This window comes from Ciconia boyciana, chromosome 3, assembly GCF_034638445.1.
Source record: "Ciconia boyciana chromosome 3, ASM3463844v1, whole genome shotgun sequence".
Classification (NCBI taxonomy): Eukaryota; Metazoa; Chordata; class Aves; order Ciconiiformes; family Ciconiidae; genus Ciconia; species Ciconia boyciana.
In genome coordinates, this window is record NC_132936.1 from 1,306,338 (window position 1) to 1,323,916 (window position 17,579).

The window sequence follows — 17,579 nt, forward strand, 5'->3', positions numbered from 1 at the left end:
AGGTAGGAGCAACACAGCACTGCAAACCCCACTGCCACCAGCAAGAGTGGGTGCTGACTGGCTCCCTACCTCGTGTTGAGGGATCCCTGGCTGAGGGTGTCCCCCTCTCCCAAAAGTTCATCTTCACTGTGGTAATACATCTCGTCCTCTTCCATCCTGCGAGGGTGGTGACACGGAAAACATCAGCCCTTTCCCTCCTTGGTATTTTCAACAGTAGCGGTGGTGACGTTAATGACCACGGCCCTTGGGGTTGGCAGAGGTGAGTGCAGGGCAGCAAGACACAGCCAAGCCTGACAGCCCCCTCCACTCAAAATGACCTGCTGTGAGCCACGACTCCAAACCAGGGGACATGGGGAAGCTCCTTGGGACAAAAGCAGCAGGTGAAACCAGTTTTAGTGCAATTGTCCACACGCAAACTTAAGCTTGGGACAGTGGGACTAGCATGCCTTGCTTTTTTGGCGTGTCTGCTAAGGGATGCTCCTCCCTCTCCTCCTTTAAAACAGTTTGTCTATGAGCTCGCTTACAGTGCAGGACTGCAGAGCCTGCTCCTGTGAGCCAGGGCTGTGAAGCAACAGGAAGGGGCTACAACAGCGCTGGGGCTGATGGGCCACCTGCAGCACTCGATGTACAAAGGGATTTTTTCCTAAAGCATCACGGATCGGAAGGAGAAACTGAAGCCAAATATCAAGGGACTTTCACCAAACTGTGACCACCCGGAACCACTCTCCCACCTGCTAAGAGGTGCTGACCTGCGAGGGAAACGCAGTGCAAGGATCAGTGCCACAGTACCATTTGCAGATGCTGCAGCGGTATTTAACCTCCACATGGCCCTGCTGCCTGTTTATAAAGTGTTGCATTTACTTCAGCTCTCCAACAGAGGAAGGATTTTTCACCAACTACATACAAACCAACCTCAAAAAGTCCTTCTGCTCAGCACTGTCTGCACGCAGCCAGCACAGCTCAGCAGCCTTCAGCCACGGCGTGCACCCGGGCAGGGGTGCTCAGCAAACCACACACCTCCTCTTAAAAACTGCCCCCGGGTGGGATCCATCAGGCTAAGTGTGGCTGTCCTCAATCTCCCGCTGAGCTGGTCCTCTTAGGCTTACTTTACAGTCCCTGGAGACCTAATCCAGAGCCTCAATCCATCCGACCGCCTGCTGCAGGTGATGCATCAGTCACGCAGCGTTAATTACATCTCCGGTGAGAGTAAAGTCACGTTCACATCATGCTGCCTGCGTCTCCAGAGTCCATGTGGCGCAGGCAGGACGCCGATTTCCCAACATACGGGGCTGACAGAGAGACCGAAACCCACTCTGCAAGCCGGGCTGTGCCTGGTACGCTGCCCTGCCATCCCCCTTTTAAATCCTTCAGCATCTTCCCTGTTCAGCAACATCATGGTCCACTGAACTGGGAAACGAATCTGCACTTCCAATTTGCTTGAAAATTCACAGGTTTCAGCCCAATTCACACAGTTAACTAACTGCCTAGGAGTGATGCGAGCAACTGGAGATATCTCCCCTCAATCTTGCACCATGGGGAAAAAGAAATTTTGCCCTTATATGGTCACAATAAAGTGCTAAACCCAGACAAATGCTGGATTTAGCAAGGGAAAGCAAACACTACTGCAACACACAATTGCATAAACCCAGCATGGGGGATGTACGGCTGCAACAGCACCGAGATGTAAATGCTATTAAAAAAAGTAGCTGATTCCTAGAGGTATGTTTGGATTCACACCTCCAGGCTGGGCTCCCATGTGGATTTGGAAACACGAGGGCTGTCCACCTTTGGGACTGTAGCCCTCGGACAAGGACTGTGCGGGTCCCAGGAGAGCGATGGGTGACCTGAGGACCCAGGTCTGCCTGGGCTGCCTGCACTCTCTGCCTGTCCCACTTATAGACTCTCTCCTCCACCAGTTTATCTCTTTCCACGAGACTTTTAGCAAGGTCAGGACTTTGATGTCTCCACTCTTCCAACTGAAAGAGGCCAATGGGTTCAAGAGCTACTGGAGTGGAGACTGACAGACAAGGTCACTACTGTGGACAACACGACTATATAAGCTATGTAAAGCTGCCTGAAAATCTGGCTTAGCAGCCCATGAACCCAATATATTTATACACAAGTGGTTTCACACTTGCAAAACTCTCCTGTTGCCTGACGAGCTGGGTGAGGATTATGAGCATGGGGTTCAAAGCACCCGTGATGGGGTGGGCTGAATCTGGCCCAGCATCACTGGAGCCTCAGTGTCCATCCATGCCTTGGCCTCGTGGCTGCATATGAGGTGGTAAAGGGGCTGTTCCTTCCAGCAAGGACTGAGCCTTGAGCGTGCATCAGCCTCAGCTCATGGCAGAACTGGTCCCAGCTTGCACTTCATCCCAACGGACAGCCAACTGCAGCATCCCCAGTCCTGAGCCCTCTCCACCCATCCCAGTCACCAGGCTGGGTTTGCAACTGGTTACAGCAGCGTTGTGTCAAGAAGCGGAAGGATACAGTCCCTGGGCTTGTTTTCATCCAGTGTCAGGTCCCATGAGTTTAGAAAGACACAAGGGTGATGCTAAGGACCCTTAAATGAATAGAAAGCTGGTAACAGCATCCCTTAGAAAAACTGGAGGTGTCCCCACCTGCCATCACAGGGTGAAGGGTCCCTCAGATAGCACGAACAGGGCTCACCTGCCCAGGTATTCGGTATGGGATTTCATTGAAGCTTGGTGAGGTACTGAGGTCCCGACAGACCGCCGTGGAGGGAGCTTTGACAATGTCTTTGAGAAGCTAAGTGCTTGTCTGTTTGAGGGCTAATGCTGCAAAGGAGGTTCCAGGGCTCATTCCCTCCGCCCGTGCCACAGCGTCCCTGCTTCCTCCTCCAGCCTCTGCTGTGCCAATTGCCTTGCCATGGGATGTGCACACTCATGATGACTCCCAGCACAGGGATGTGGGTCAGAGGCACTGTCACTGTCACCTTCCACCCCAGAAGCATCCACACTGGCGTGGTTTTTTGGCCGACATGACCTCCTCCTCCTGCCCCTGGCTGCAGTTGCACTCCTGCACCTCCTGCCCTGAAGGCAGCTCAGTCCTGGGGGGCACAACGAGCTCCATCGAGATGCAAGACCCCACACATCTGCACATGTGGCTCTACACCCCACGCATGGCTCTAATCCCGTCCAATATGAGGCCTGACCAACAGCCAGACCCTTAATCCTCTCTGAATCTGTACTTAATTACATTTGCTCTCCAGCATCTGCCGTGTGCTACAAACCTCAGCGCTTGCTGGAAAAATCAGCTCTGTGCAGGGCAGGTGTGGTGGAGCACCAGGGATCTGCTGGCACCAGTGGGTGGACACTTAGAGCCCATCCACACCTTGAGCTGTGATAACGGGTCTTCTGACGGCCAGGAGATGTGATGCACCTTAGAGGAGCACTGGGGCAATGCTGCCCTTTCATGACAAGCCAAACCCTCCCCATCCCTGCTGCCATCACACATCTCCAAGTGCTGAGCATCACATTACCTTCTGAAGCTCCTCTCTGCAGACTGCTGGTTGGATTTGCCCGGAGAGATGTCTGAGCCCTGCCGGTGGCCGGAGAGGAGGCTGTCTGTCTCTAAGGGGTACCTGCCATCCCCCTCTGAGTGGACGCTGGGGGTCTCCAGGAACTCCTTGTCGTTCCACGTGCCCACTGTCCCGTCCAGAGCCTGGTACCTGATCTCTATGGAGATGCTGGTCTGCAACACACAAGGAAGACACAATCAGCCCCCAAGGGCAGCACAGGGAGGAAGGAAGGTCCTGCAAAATCTGAAAGGCAGGAAGAGCTGTTGCATGAGCTGGCTTGATCTCTGAGCCCTACTGACCCAAAAGTCTCTTCTTTCCTAGTGCATGAGATGGAGAGCAGGTCTTTGGCTTCAGGAGGTGGTCCAACCCAGCTCAGGCGTGGTGCTGCAGCCTCCCTCCTGCTCAGGGACCTGATTCACTTGGAGCTGCTGATGCATCCCAGACCAGCTACATCAGATATGAGAGACACCAAAAGCCCTGAACAGCAGACAAACCCTTCGAGCAGCTGAAGGCACCATGAGCAGATGAAGCCATGTCACGTTGGTGGGTTTTCCTCTGTGGTGCATCATCTTGTTAAGAATTTGTGCCCTGCTGTTAAGTGCTGGGCTGCCAAGCCCCACGGATGCATGGTGCCTTGCTCCTGCCTGGCCCCATCCCGTCCCCAGGCAGGGCAGGGTTTGGCAAGGGATGGTCAACCCCGGGGAGGTTTGGATAGATCCTGGTTTGGGGAGCGGGTCTCCCAGCCTGGCCATGACCACCCCGGCTGGGGCTCGGGGACAGGAAGAGCCTTGGCACTGGGTCTGTCCAAGCTTGATCTAAAGCTTCTTCTGGATGAACCAAGTAAGAGTAAGGTCTTCTCCCTCTTCAACGTGGTCATCTCCCATTTACCCATCCAAGATTGCACCAGGCTGCTGCAGAAAATTCAGGATTGGGGCTCCCAAACATTTTTCCCCCCAAAATCTTTCTCTGGATTTAAAACCCAACCAAATATGTGGAAGTTCATCTTGCTGCAAAGAACTGCTGGCACTACCTTTGCCCAGATGTCCAAAGTCCTTCTAAAACCACAGCTTTGGACAAAGCAGCCAGAAAAATATCTCCACTAAAAACATATCCATTTTGAAAGGCAAACAGCTGCTACAAAGATCAAAACAAAAGCAAAACTGATTCTCCACCTCCATTCAGCTTCCACGGACAAATTATAAGTTATATTCAATGCAAAGGACATCGATTTTAGACACAAGGAGAAAACAAAAAGGCTAACAAAGACTGAGTGAGAAAATTTATTACAAAATCTTCCTTTTTTCATCTATATGTTTAAGAGGAGGTACAGCATCCTGACTCGCTCCAACCGCAACTTGTCAAAGGGACGATGAAAGGCTGGAAAATACAAGATATGGCCTGGAAGGATTCTGTGCATTTAGCAAATGACAGATTCTGTGCATTTAGCAAATTTAGCTAAGCGGTGACTCAAACCCAGCTGGAAACAGAGCTCTGTGGAAGGTTTTGACTGATTTTATTCTTCGTATGGCAAAACACAAATTTGAGTCAATCAAAATGATTTGCCACACTGTGCTGACCTCACCAAGCTGTTTTGGATTGTTTAAAAAAGCAAATGCAGAGGAGAGACAACGATCCGTGTTGAAACATTAATTTTTCACATTTTTCAAACCACCTCGATGCTGTTGTGAAACATTTGATTTTGAAATCTCATTTTTAAACTTTATTTAAAGGTTTAAAAATCCTTTAAAAGAAGTGAAAAATTATGGGTGTAATAAACGGAAAGATTTTGGTTTGGGCTGAATAAAATCATCACTTGTTTGAAGGGAAATTAGTAGGTGTAAGCTAAAACCAAGAGAAATGCACACTGGAAACAAAAGTCTCAATTTAACAGCAAAGAAAATTAAGGAGCGGAATGATTCACTGAAGGGCTGGGATTACTCTGTCACCGGACATTTTAAAATCATTTTTATTTGGGGTTTTTTTTTTCACCACTCGAGATAATAACAAATTCTGAGACCTCCCAGAGTCTCTCTTGTAGGAGGCCAGACAACACGATCGTAATATCCCTCCTGGCTTTACAATTCCAGGCTCTTTTAATCTCTTCGCTCAGGCAAGTCAATAACGTTATTAGGGCTGGCTGGAAGCTGCCAGTGATGTTTTGCAGTCAGCACAGAAAAAGGAAAACAATTTTCAACCTTTCCTTTGCATTTGATTACAGAAAGATGAAGGTATGCTTTCCAATAAGTGACGGCAGTGAAGATGTGCCTCTCCCTTCATCCAGAGCTGGGGGCTGATGTTCGGAGCTGGCCCTGCTTCACACCCACGTGTCCACAGTGTGGCCGCCCCAGGGTGGGTTTGGAGGTGGGATGGTTGCGCTGGGGTGGGACCTCGGTCAGCACAGTCTGCAGGAGGGATCCCTGGTGCCTGGAATGAGTCCTTTGTCCCCGTCTTTAAACTTGGACCCCAGGTATCTAGTACAGGATACAGATGAGTTTATCTTGCAGAAATGGAGCTGCGCTGCATTACGGCACCTTGAGCATCTGTGCCGTGCTTGCCAGCAGCCCTTCTGGAGATAACGTGATGCCAGAACATGCTCGGGTGCCTTTGCAGAGGAAACATGCCTTTAAAATCACAGGTTTTAAGGGGTTGAGAGAGGCGAGGTTTGCCGAGAGGGGACATATGGAGATTGCTTTCTTTCCTAATTCTGGAGGTGATTTTTGCAACCCTTGCACATGATTTGTCTTTGAGTTTGCTCAATGCAAGGAACACGTTACTTCCAAGCAAAATCCTTTTCTTTGCATCTCAAAGGACAGGGAGTGCAGACGGCCGGTTATCCCATCTCAGATGACGGGCAGTGGCTTTCCATACCTGCCCACCTCTGCCTCCTCGATATGTCTGATCATTTTTCAGTCCCTCTCTCCTCCTGCGACAGCCCTCACTGGCTGTGGTCCACTCCTGTGCCTACTAAAAAACCCAGCATCTTTTGAGTCCGGGAGAAAGTGGGTCACCTCTCCAGGAGGGCTGACTCTGCTGCCCATCAGGAGCTATTCCAGATTTATATTTCCACTAACATTTCTCTATGCAAAATGTCCCAGGCGTTGCCCTCTGGATTCTCTCTTCTCAAGGCTCCCTCAGTCCAAATTTAGCCTCTTGCTGGAGCAAAGGCTGGGAGCGGGCAGTTTGGAGAAAGAATTTATGAAGCTGAGTTGTCTCTGTGCCCCTCAAGTTGCGATGGATACTGCGTGGGATAAGGGATGCAAAAACCTGCTGAAAGCCCCAAATGCAAACACCTACCCTCACCTCCCAGCTCCAGTTTGAACAGGGGTGACCTGGGGCTAAGACGATGCCCCAGAAACGCAGGGGAAATCAAGGGACGTGACATTTCTGCTCACAGCAAGCTCTAGAAATACAGGATTTGTGCCTGTGCGTGCATATGGCTTGCGGTGTGCAGAAGATGGGGGGATTTATTGTCTTATCCAAGGGAGACCTGTACTCCGGTAAAATCTGCCTTGCCCAGGCTGCCCTGATTTTGTAGCAACAGACAACACTCGGTATTTAAATTTTCCAGAGCACTCTGTGGATACCAACTAAAACAAGTCCAGCAGAGCTGCCATGACACAGAGGAGACGTAGACATGAGGTCCTCAGAGGGGAGGCGATGAGCACAGGTTATCCAGCACGGGCTGGAGAAGGTCGTTTCTCCTCTGGGTGCCTCCAGTTAGAAGCACACAGCTTATAAAGAGGCGAAGGGTAGCAGAGTATTTGCTTTGCCCTGCTGTGCAGCTACACCAAGCTCTGGGCCAAGCTGCAAGGCACCGGGCAATGCAGGTACCTCCTCCATCCTAGGTTAGTTCATTGTAAATATTCCATCACTTTTAATATCAAGAAGTTGCATGTATTTAATTTTCATCCATTGATTTTTCCTCTCCCCCTGGTGACACTAAAGGGTCTTAAAAATATGGGATTTTATTCCTTTGGAGGGTCCCATGGACTTTAATCAGGCAACTTCTCAGTCTGATAAACCAAGAGAACAGCAGGAGCTGTTTTCTCCAACCCTGAAATTATTTTTGCACCCTGGGTCTGCAGCTCCTCCATTTTTTCTCCCTCCTCAGGACTGTATCCTTTGTATTTTTTTTGTTTCATTCCCTCTGCCTCCACAGAAGTCACCTCCTGTCTCCTCCTAATGAAGCCACTCGTCTTTTCATTGCTAATTGCTTGTTAACACAGAGGGTTACATGCAGTTGCACTTTTCCTTTATGCTGGGTGTAGGAAGCAGCTTATAAAGGAATAAGAAAAGGGGAGGGGGGGGGAAGCTGAGTTTTTATTTTTTCATTAAAACACCAGGGTTTTGATACCCAAGAAGATCAGAAGTCGCTGTATTTCCAAGTGTGTTCTAAAACTCAGTCCCCATGGGAAACAGCTCCCATGAGATGTGCTAACCAGATGGAAATGCACTGAGTTACACAGCAGCTGCTCTGCAGACCGGGAGCCTTTTCCTTGGCATCGGGGGTCTGGATGAGGGGTGCAGACCCAGACTGGGTGGTATTTCTTATCCTTATTTTCCCCAGAGGGGTATAAAGAGTGGGGCTTCAGGCAAGCTGCTGCATGCGGTATTCCTCATGTGCTACAGGGGTCAGATAAAAGCAGCGTTGAGACGAATACTGTAAATGTCGAGCATTTCAAACACCCAGGACTACTGGTATGGATTAAAGCTGATAACACTGATGGCCGGGGCAGAGCCAGCGTGGGATTGCTCAGGTGCAGGAGGAGAGCATTGGGAGCAGAGCTCAGCATGGGACTGTGGTCAAAGCAGCTGCTCAGCATCTCTGCGGGGATTTGAGGACCACGCTGTGCTCTGAGCTGCCAAGGGTCTCCAGCAGCAGGACACTTTCAAGCTATTTCTGAGCAATTGCACCCTGTCTGCGTGCAGGTTAACCCCGATCCCTTCCTGCTTTGCACCCACCCTAAACAGCATGCAGAATTGCCAGCCTTTGCTGTGCACCCTCAGGACAGTCCCGGCTGCCTTAGTCCTTCAGATCAAGAATAATGTGGTGAAGGAAAGGTTGAGGATTCGGGGATTCAGGTGCATAACATAGACTTCTTTGTTCCCACAGCGTCAGCAGAAATACGGACAGATGGACCAACGACTGAAGGGCAGCAGTGGCTGCTTACTCCTCATGACCTACCTGAATGGCTGAATTATTGTCGTCTATGAGCGTGTCTGTCACCTCTACCTGCCCTTCTTCCACCACCTTTTGCAGGACCATCTGAAAAGTGCCAATGAGCCTATGGAGCAAAGAAGAGAAAAATCAGCCGAGCTGTGGTGAGCACCCACCACCGTTCATTTTTAATGGGAAAGTGCTTTGCTGGCCAAGTCGCCAGAGGTTGTGTGGCTGGTTTTGCTTCCCATTTGCCTTTGGAGGAGGTAGACATGAGATGCAGGATAGGCGCATGGCCAAGGACTCTGGCAGCTGCAGCCAGTGACCCCAGCTCAGTGGAGATGGTGGGCAAAGGAGAAGCCAGGAGAGAAGCCATTTCGAGGTAACACTGTTGGGAGAAGAAGAGAAGGAAACTTTGGGAACCATCAGTCTGGTATTACTGGAATGCAACTAAGGGCACCCAAACTGGCCTTTTCCATCCTGAACGTCTGCAGTTACACCTGCGCTAGTAAATTGAACAAGGCAAGAACCAGGGCACTGTCCCTCACCCATCTGCACCAGGACATTGTCAGCACAGGCCACGGGGAGGTCCCAGGTCCCATGCCTGGCCCCAACCCACCCACCCAGGAGGGATTATCCTGCGGCAGGGCGTCCCTGGAGCTGTTTGGATGTGCCTGGTTGTGTGTGGGATGAGTTGAACAGCTCAGCCCAGCTGGGTTGGCCCAAGGTAGGAGAATAGGGCTCATGCCAGTGAGTTTACTTGGATGGACATACTCTGAAGGTGCTGCATGTGAGTCTGAAAGCTGCTCAGTGGAGAAGACTGACTCCCTTCTGCCAAGAGAGGTCTATAACTGATGCCTGAAGACCCGTGTCCTTGTCCCAGCCCACTCCCAGCCTGCTAGGTATCTTCAAGCAATGCAGCAGGGACCCAGGGAGGTTAGGCTGTCTACATCCTGGGGGCTTTCAAGACCCAACTGGAAAAAGCCAAGAGTCACCTGGTGTGAGGTCAAGCAGATCCAGCTTTGAGCATGAGGCTGGACTAGAGATCTCCTGAAATGCCTTCCAGTCTGAATTATCCTGTGATCCTTTATGATCCTACGATCCTTGATCCTATAATTATTGCTGTGATCTGTAGTGTGTGGGGCAAGCTGCATGGCAAAGTTCAGTCCCTGTGTATTTGTCACACCCCATGGAGTTGGTGACAGCCTCACCTGAGCCAGGACCACATGTCCCAGAGCCAAAAGGGCTTGTGGCTGAAGGGAGACATTTACAGCAGGCATGGAGCGATGGTTTAACATGTTATTTCCTCCTTCCCAGGTTGTTCCCACTCTTGTGCTGGATGCAGAGCACTCCCATCTTCCCTTCAGTGGAAAACCAGCTGGTTTCCCCAACCCCACCGCTGCACCGAGCAGCCTGCCTGACTCTGCACAGGAACAGACGAAGAGGGCTCACATCTTTCCCACCTGATCTGTACCGTGGGCTGAGATGAATGCTGAGGTGAGGGCATTTAACACCTTCCAAGCACCATGGCCATTTCTCCCACGAGCATCTGATCACCACCTAAACTCCCCCAAGATGAGCAGGATGAAGGCATCTAATTGCCCTTAGTGGCTCTCGCTGCAGCCTGCTGCTCTCGCAGCCAGGGAGCACAGCTCCGTGTGCACTAAAAGCATCCACGTTTGTTCAATTACAAGTCCAAATAGATACCACAGAGAGCGGAGAATAATATGGTGCTCTCTAATAAAAGTCATTACTTATTTGCCAGCTCATGGCTTGTCAAGGAGCTGTGGCTTTATGTTCTTCATGTTCTGCTGTCGCACCAGTGGGACCTTCCCAGCCTGAGAAGAGCCAGCTATGAATCAACAAGTGACTCCCGACATGGAAAAAGCCCTGGAACAGTGAATGCAGAGCTGCCTTACACCATCTGCCTTGCGTGTCATCTCCAGGGCCGCAATCCCAGATGACAGCAAAGATATGACATGGCACACCAGGAATATATCCGCAGTGCGCTGTTGGCTGGGCCAGCGAGAAAGCTGCTGCTGATTAAACTACTTCCTTGCAGACCTTAAGGCATAGCTTACTGCAACGCTGATTTATCGAGACGTGATTTCAGAGAGGGAGACAAGAATTCCCCGTGCTGTGCGGTGGGATATTGAGGGCTCCTCTCCTGCCTCTGTCCCTGTGTAACCCAAGCCCCTGATGCTGTGCCTGCATCGGCAGCCTGGAGACGCAAGGTAAAAGCAGGGTTAGCAGATTTCCCCTAGGTCAGTCTGTGGCAGAGCTGAGGATGGGGTTTGTCTTTCCCAGCTCTCAAGCCACCCCCTCATGCTTTGAAGCACCCTCTGAAATACAGCTGGATGGAAGAGCAGGGTCCCTGCTCAGCTCCCTGGTGTCTTCACGGGCTTTGGGGCTTGATTTGCCTGGGTCCTGCCCCTGCCCACCCTCTTTTTTCTTTCCCTTCCCATGGGGAATGGCCTTTCTTTGCACAGGTCCCTGTGTCCCCTTGTGCACACAACTGCGTGCGTGGGGATCAGCCAGTACTGCTGTGGGCATTTCTCTGACCAAAGAAATCAAACTGTAGTTATTCCACTGTACACCACTTATTTATAATAATAAACTACCTGAAGACATTAATAAACTACCTGAGGAAAACAGAAAAATGACCTTATTATTGCTCCTCCACTTATCTAGCTCTGTCTGACTTGCAGCAGGGAGGTCCTGCTTTCCAACAAACCTCTGATGGGTCCTGCTGTAGCTCGCTGGTGGTGCTTCATGCTCCAGGAGCAGAGGAGAGCCATGGCAGACCTGCCCTGGTGTGCTGTGCAGGATGGGGCCCTTCCCTGCAGGACTTTCACCTCCGCTCCTCAGCTCCCACGTGTCGTGCACGGGTGGATCCCAGCATCGAGCTCCTTTAACTCTGAGCTCCTTTAACTCAGCCACAAGGAGCCATGTAGGGCATTGAACATGAACACCTTTTCCGTGTGTGCTTCGCATTGCTTCATGCACAATGAATAATGCATCACCGCCTCCCATGGAGACCTGCTGCTTCTCTGAGATGGGCTTATGAGGGGAAAAGGCTGCTGTATCAGCCTGGATTTCAGGGTTTGTGAAATAATGTTATTTGCTGTTTGCAAGAGCAGCAGCTCTCTTGTTTTGGAAAGGCTTCTTTGAGAGAAGTCTGCACTTTTATTTCTCGGGATTTGAGCACAGGCTGTTGCAGGGCTCCGGAGGGCTGTCCTCTGCTCATGGCTGGATTTGATTTCAGCAGGTCCAGTTTGGAGGGATGCTCTTGTGGCTTGAGCTCGAAAATCAAGTTGTTTTAGTGCAGTTGCTTAGGAGTTAGATTTGTCTGTGAAGGTTGCTAGGCTCAGCTGGTAACGCACTGCGCAGTTCTTGCTCTTACATGTGTTTGTAGGTGTTGGTATTATTTAACCTGTTTGCTGATGGCACATCATAAAAATGCAGCCCCTTGGAAATGCCACGCAGCTCTAAGGTGTGGTGGTGGCTTCTCTGCTCCTCTTAAATTAAGGTAGACCCAGGTACCTTTGGCTCACAGATGCGTATTGCCCCAGAGTGGCCTGATGAAGGAACAGAAAGCTTCTTGCACGGACACAGCGATGGCAGATGCGTCTGTAAGTGGGAACACCTCTCAGCCACTGGAAAAGTCCTTACTACTGTGATGGGAAATGCAAAGTGAGCTGGAACCATCCTGATCTCCAGAGAATTTAGCCTGGGCTCAGGCTCCCTCCCAGTAACTCTGGTTTACTGAGTTATGCTGAGGGAAGAGCCATGGTTTCAAGACAAGGTGTGCACCTTGCCGAGGGACACAGTCTGATGGCTATGGGACTGAGGAAGAGCGAGGCTTTCGCTTGTCTTTGCAGTGGGCTATGAGTATATCGACAGTCTTCAAAGCTCAGCTGTTGTGCGGTAGCTTGCTTAGCTACCATAAACCAAGCATGTGTCTGACACCAGGAGTGTGTTCACCGGGTTCGGACAGGTAACGCTGCAGGCTTGGGGAAGAGTGGCTGGAAAGCTGCCTGGTGGAAAAGGACCTGGGGGTGTTGGTCGACAGCTGCCTGAATATGAGCCAGCAGTGTGCCCAGGTGGCCAAGAAGGTCAATGGCATCCTGGCTTGCATCAAAAATAGTGTGGCCAGCAGGACTGGGGCAGTGATCGTCCCCTGTACTGGGCACTGGTGAGGCCGCACCTCGAATGCTGTGTTCAGTGTTGGGCCCCTCACTCCAAGAGAGACATTGAGGGGCTGGAGCGTGTCCAGAGAAGGGCAACGGAGCTGGGGAAGGGTCTGGAGCACAAGGCTGATGGGGAGCGGCTGAGGGACCTGGGGGTGTTGAGCCTGGAGAAGAGGAGGCTGAGGGGAGACCTCATCGCTCCCTACAACTGCCTGAGAGGAGGGTGTAGAGAGGTGGGGTCGGTCTCTTCTCCCAGGTAACAAGCGATAGGACGAGAGGAAATGGCCTCAAGTTGTGCCAGGGGAGGTTTAGACTGGATATTAGGAAAAATGTCTTCCCTGAAAGGGTTGTCCAGCATTGGAACAGGCTGCCCAGGGCAGTGGTGGAGTCCCCATCCCTGGGGGTATTTAAAAGCTGTGTAGATGTGGTGCTCAGGGACATGGTTTAGTGGTGGGCTTGGCAGTGTTAGGTTAATGGTTGGACTTGTTGATTTTAAAGGTCTTTTCCAACTTAAACAACTGTATGATTCTATGAATTGGTGCCTCCAGGGAACTCCTTTCCATGGGAAATACCTCAAGGTATCCTAGAGGATATGCTGGGGGAACGAGGGGCCCCCTTGCTGGTGGTGGTGGGACAGGGCACAGGGGAAGCTGGTCTGAAAGAGCATGGCTCAGCTTCAGAGCAGCAACAATTCACGTGCATTTCCCTGGTGCTTTACAGTTAATGAAGCCTCCCACAGCTGCCAGCTCTGACCACGGTTCAGCCCATCTCACAACATGTCATGTCTGAATACCAATGCCACCTTAGAAACAGGAGCAACTGGGGGGGTTTCTCCAGTGTAGCTGTTGTGGCTTTGCCGGGAGGGGTATGAGAGCTGTGGCAGTTTGTGTGCTCAGGGCTTTATGGCATGGTAGCAGCCACACACCCGTATGGTGGTTCTCCCGGAGAGCATCTGGGTCTGGCCCTGTCAAAGCAAATAGTAAAAAGAGTGGGGAAAAAAAACCAAACCCATAAGTCGACAGGGTGCAAACATCTCCATGATGCCCTCCCGTGCTTGCTCAGGAGCGTGGTTGTGGGATGGGGGAGACCCCTGAGTCAGGCAACATCTCCGCATGAGAACAGGACAGCGGGGATGTCCCAGGCAGAGGGACCCATCAGGAGAGCACATGCCCCAGCTGCAGCAGAGAGCCGGGGGCCCCTCCTGACCCCCCAAACTGACTTTCCAGACACCTCCTGCTTCTGTGACCTGCTGCGGTGCTGCTTCTGTCTGGGACAAGGTCACTCGAGAGAAACCCAGAGGCTGCAGCAACATCTCGTCCATCTCCAGCACGTCGACGCTCTGCCCAGCTGAGCTACAGTCGAAAGCGCACGCTGCCTGTGAGCGCTCGGAATTGCAGGCTGTTGCTACCATGGGAGCAGATAAAAGCAGGTATGTCAGAGCCAGTCCTAGCCCTGTGGCAGCTTTTCCCCAGCCACAATATCTGGGTGGTGGCAACAGGGAAAGAGCAGATGCCCCCATCTCCTAAGAAGACGGTGAGATGCAGGCCCTTTCACCACCCTCTCAGCACGTCTTTGCAACCCTTTCAGCCTGACTTATGTGCTTCTGCACTCCCCGGCTCTGCTCGCAGACCTCGGGCCAGCTCATCTGCAAGCGTGTGAATTATTGGGAAGATGTATCTGCGTTAGGCTTGGGATAACACGCTCCTTCCTCGGACCCCTCCCAACCCACTTCCCCGGGCAGGCAAGAGCCAAGCAAGACAGAATGAAATATTCAGGCTTGTCTACACAGCCTTTCATTTCCAAGTGTTTCATAATTCATCAAGTGCCCTGCTCCCTTCCCTGGCATTTCTGCTGATGGAAAGAGAGGGAGTTTTTCTGGGTCACTCGTCATTGTATCAGACTGTAGGAACATCTCTTGTTTCATACCTGGCCTGGCTGGTTCGGTGCTTAGAGCTTCCTCAAAGCCTCGGATCAGGGCAGTCTGGGACTGCTGCACATCCTTCAATGACGCCGTCTGTCTGCATGGTGCAGTTCAGGCTGGGGGTGACAGTGAACGCTGCCAGGCATTGCCAGCGCTGAAGTGCCTACTCCATCCAAACCAAGGGCTCTGAGGCCGAGATGTGCATCTGGCTTTGCTAAGAGCATCCTCCAGCCCATGAAGTCCTGTCCCCCCTTCCCTGCTAGCTCAGCCCTTGGATGCTGTTTGCTCCCCGGGCAAGTTCTGCTCCTGCAGCCAGGGAGAGCCTCTGGTGGGGGGCTGGCATCTCCATCCATCCATCATCAGATCCTGGGAAGTGACAGAAGGCAAATCATGGCATCTCTGTCCTGGTTTGGTCCCCATCTCCAGACACCCCTCGCAAGTTAGGGTGGGGAAAGCAGAAGGATGCCACTGCTTTCAACCCATTGCCAGGCCTGCAAGAGCCCAGGAAATTGGAATGAAGGCTCAGCTGCCCGAGGGAGGATCCAACCTGCATTTACAGTAAAGACCTCAGGGAGAGCTGGTCTCCGGCTCCTGAACCACTCGGAGTTGTTGGCTCCATCTAAATTAGGGAATTAAGTGCTACCTGGGCACTGTCCCTCACCCATCCACGCTGGGATGCTGCCTGCTAGGGTTGGCCAGGCCAACGCACCGTTCCAAACCCATCGCAGGGATGCAGGGGCAGGGGTTAGCCCGGGGCTGGGCAGCCCCAGGGCGGTTTGGAGAGGAGAGCTTCTCCACCTGGCCATGGCCAACCCAGCTGGGGGCTTGGGACAGAAAAGGACCCTGGTGATGTCTGCGTAGGGCACACGGACAGATGGAGAAAATGGACCGTGGATAGATGGAAAATGGATAGATGGAGAAAATGGACCAAGGGTAGATGGAGAATGGATAGACAGACCCAAATCAAAGCTGTGGAACTGAAATGAGGATTGTAATCTGATATCAAACAGGGAAAAAAAAAGGAAAAAAAAAAAGTTATCGTGCTGAACCATTATACAACCCATCCCTGCAGCCTTGCCTGCTCCCCACCTAAACAAACTTTCAAAGCTTCTCATACTCCAGAATGTCTGAGAGAAAACCAGGAATATCGCGTGGAGGGGTGGGGGCAGGCAGGAGCAGCCATTGCATCTTCCTGATGCCTTCCCCCTGCCAGGACGCCCTCCTACCCCTGGCACTGCAACCTGCAAGCGCCAAAGGATTTGGTTACACCCCCCAACCCAAAGCCGCATCTCTGAACTCCTGCACCGTGGCTACAACCCAGACTACGCACCGAGCACTGCCTTGCTCAACCTGTAACGAGGGCTGAGGAGATCTGGGGGCTCCTGGACCTCGGGGACAGCTGGGGGGCACAGCCTCCAAGCTGGAAGCACGGTGGGGAGGGAGAGCAGTTCTCCCAAACGCCTGCCCGGTGCACGGTCTGCCCTGAATTAATGAGCTTCTGCAATGCAAAACAGGCAGCACGACCAATGCTCAAAGAAGTGATCGTGAGAGATGCTACTCTTTTGGACTGTCGATGGGGCTTAGATGACCATGTGGGTCAGCAGTACTCAGCTAAAATCTGCTGAGGTGATGAACCCCTGTGGATTTGTCAGCTCCAAGAGCGATGGCCACCAAATTCCCCCTTCTTGGTCCATGATCAGGCCACCTCTTCCTTTCTTTACCAATAAGCCAAGCTGCTAGAGCTGCTGATGACTTCAGGATGGGCAGATCTGCTAAGGTTTTAATGACTCTGGCTGCTCCTCTCTAGCCAACCCCACTTTTCCAGCACCCTTCTGAAGCGGTGGGCTCTGAAACTAGACACATATATTTTTTCAGACCGCATTGAAGCACATAACGCTGTTATTCCCAGGCTGCCGAGCAATTGCAGCAGCTCCCCACCAGCTTTCCTAGACACGGCTTCCCCATGCTCGGCGTCCTTGCTCGTGCTGCTAGCCATAACTGGTCCCTGCATGCAGGGAAATGCAAGCCGCTGCACGACAAGGTCTGGTCCCCGCAGGGGTCTGCCAGCTGCCAGCATCCTCGGTGACAAATCCCTGCCTGCAGTCACTCCCAAGAGCTGCTCACGTGTGTAACACCTTCAGCACCCGCCACGTCAAATTTTCACAGAATTTTCATTTCTTAATCAAAATATTGTGTGACACCAAGTCAAACACCGTGCAAAAGTCTAAGTATACCCAAATTACCACTTTAGCAACCAGATCTGTAATCTCATCCCAAATTACTTACCTGACAGGATATATTTCAATACGACAGGGCTGACTGGCACTCATTATGCTATTGCACTTGTCTTCCAGGGTGAAAAGAAAATCCATTTATATTTAATGAAAATTTTTGCAAGAGTTTGCTGAAAAAAAAGTTAATTCACCGAAGCAACTTTTAATATCTGGAGGCTGCTGAGCTGGAACTGATGTTGTGTCCTACATTTCACCAGGTTATCCAAACGTTAACAGAACAATAATAATTACAGACACTTGCATGCGTAAGCTCTGACTTGCCTACTGCACAGGCTCGGTGCAAAGCGGGTAATTAGGAGGGAAGTGATTTAGGAAGCTTTAAGTTAAAGAGTCAGATGATTACAGATGAAGCTGCAATTTGGCTAGACAGTGAAAAAGGCTCTTCATTTTGATCCAAGCTCCAGGGCATTCATCGCACAAGCTGCGGGAGGAAACCGTTTGCATTTATCAGTATTGCCCAAAGACTGGTTTGTAC

At 51.5% G+C, this 17,579-nt stretch overlaps 1 protein-coding gene across 1 annotated transcript in view; it reads right to left on the reverse strand.

Annotated features, from left to right (window-relative positions):
* OTOF (otoferlin) overlaps positions 1-17,579 on the reverse strand; it is a 112,918-nt gene that overhangs the window by 64,510 nt on the left and 30,829 nt on the right. Inside the window, exons 4-5 of the mRNA XM_072857688.1 lie at positions 8,727-8,826; positions 3,503-3,714 (exon numbers count right to left, since the gene is read on the reverse strand). Coding sequence (XP_072713789.1) covers positions 3,503-3,714; positions 8,727-8,826 — 312 coding nt within the window. The remainder of the gene's footprint in view (positions 1-3,502; positions 3,715-8,726; positions 8,827-17,579) is intronic.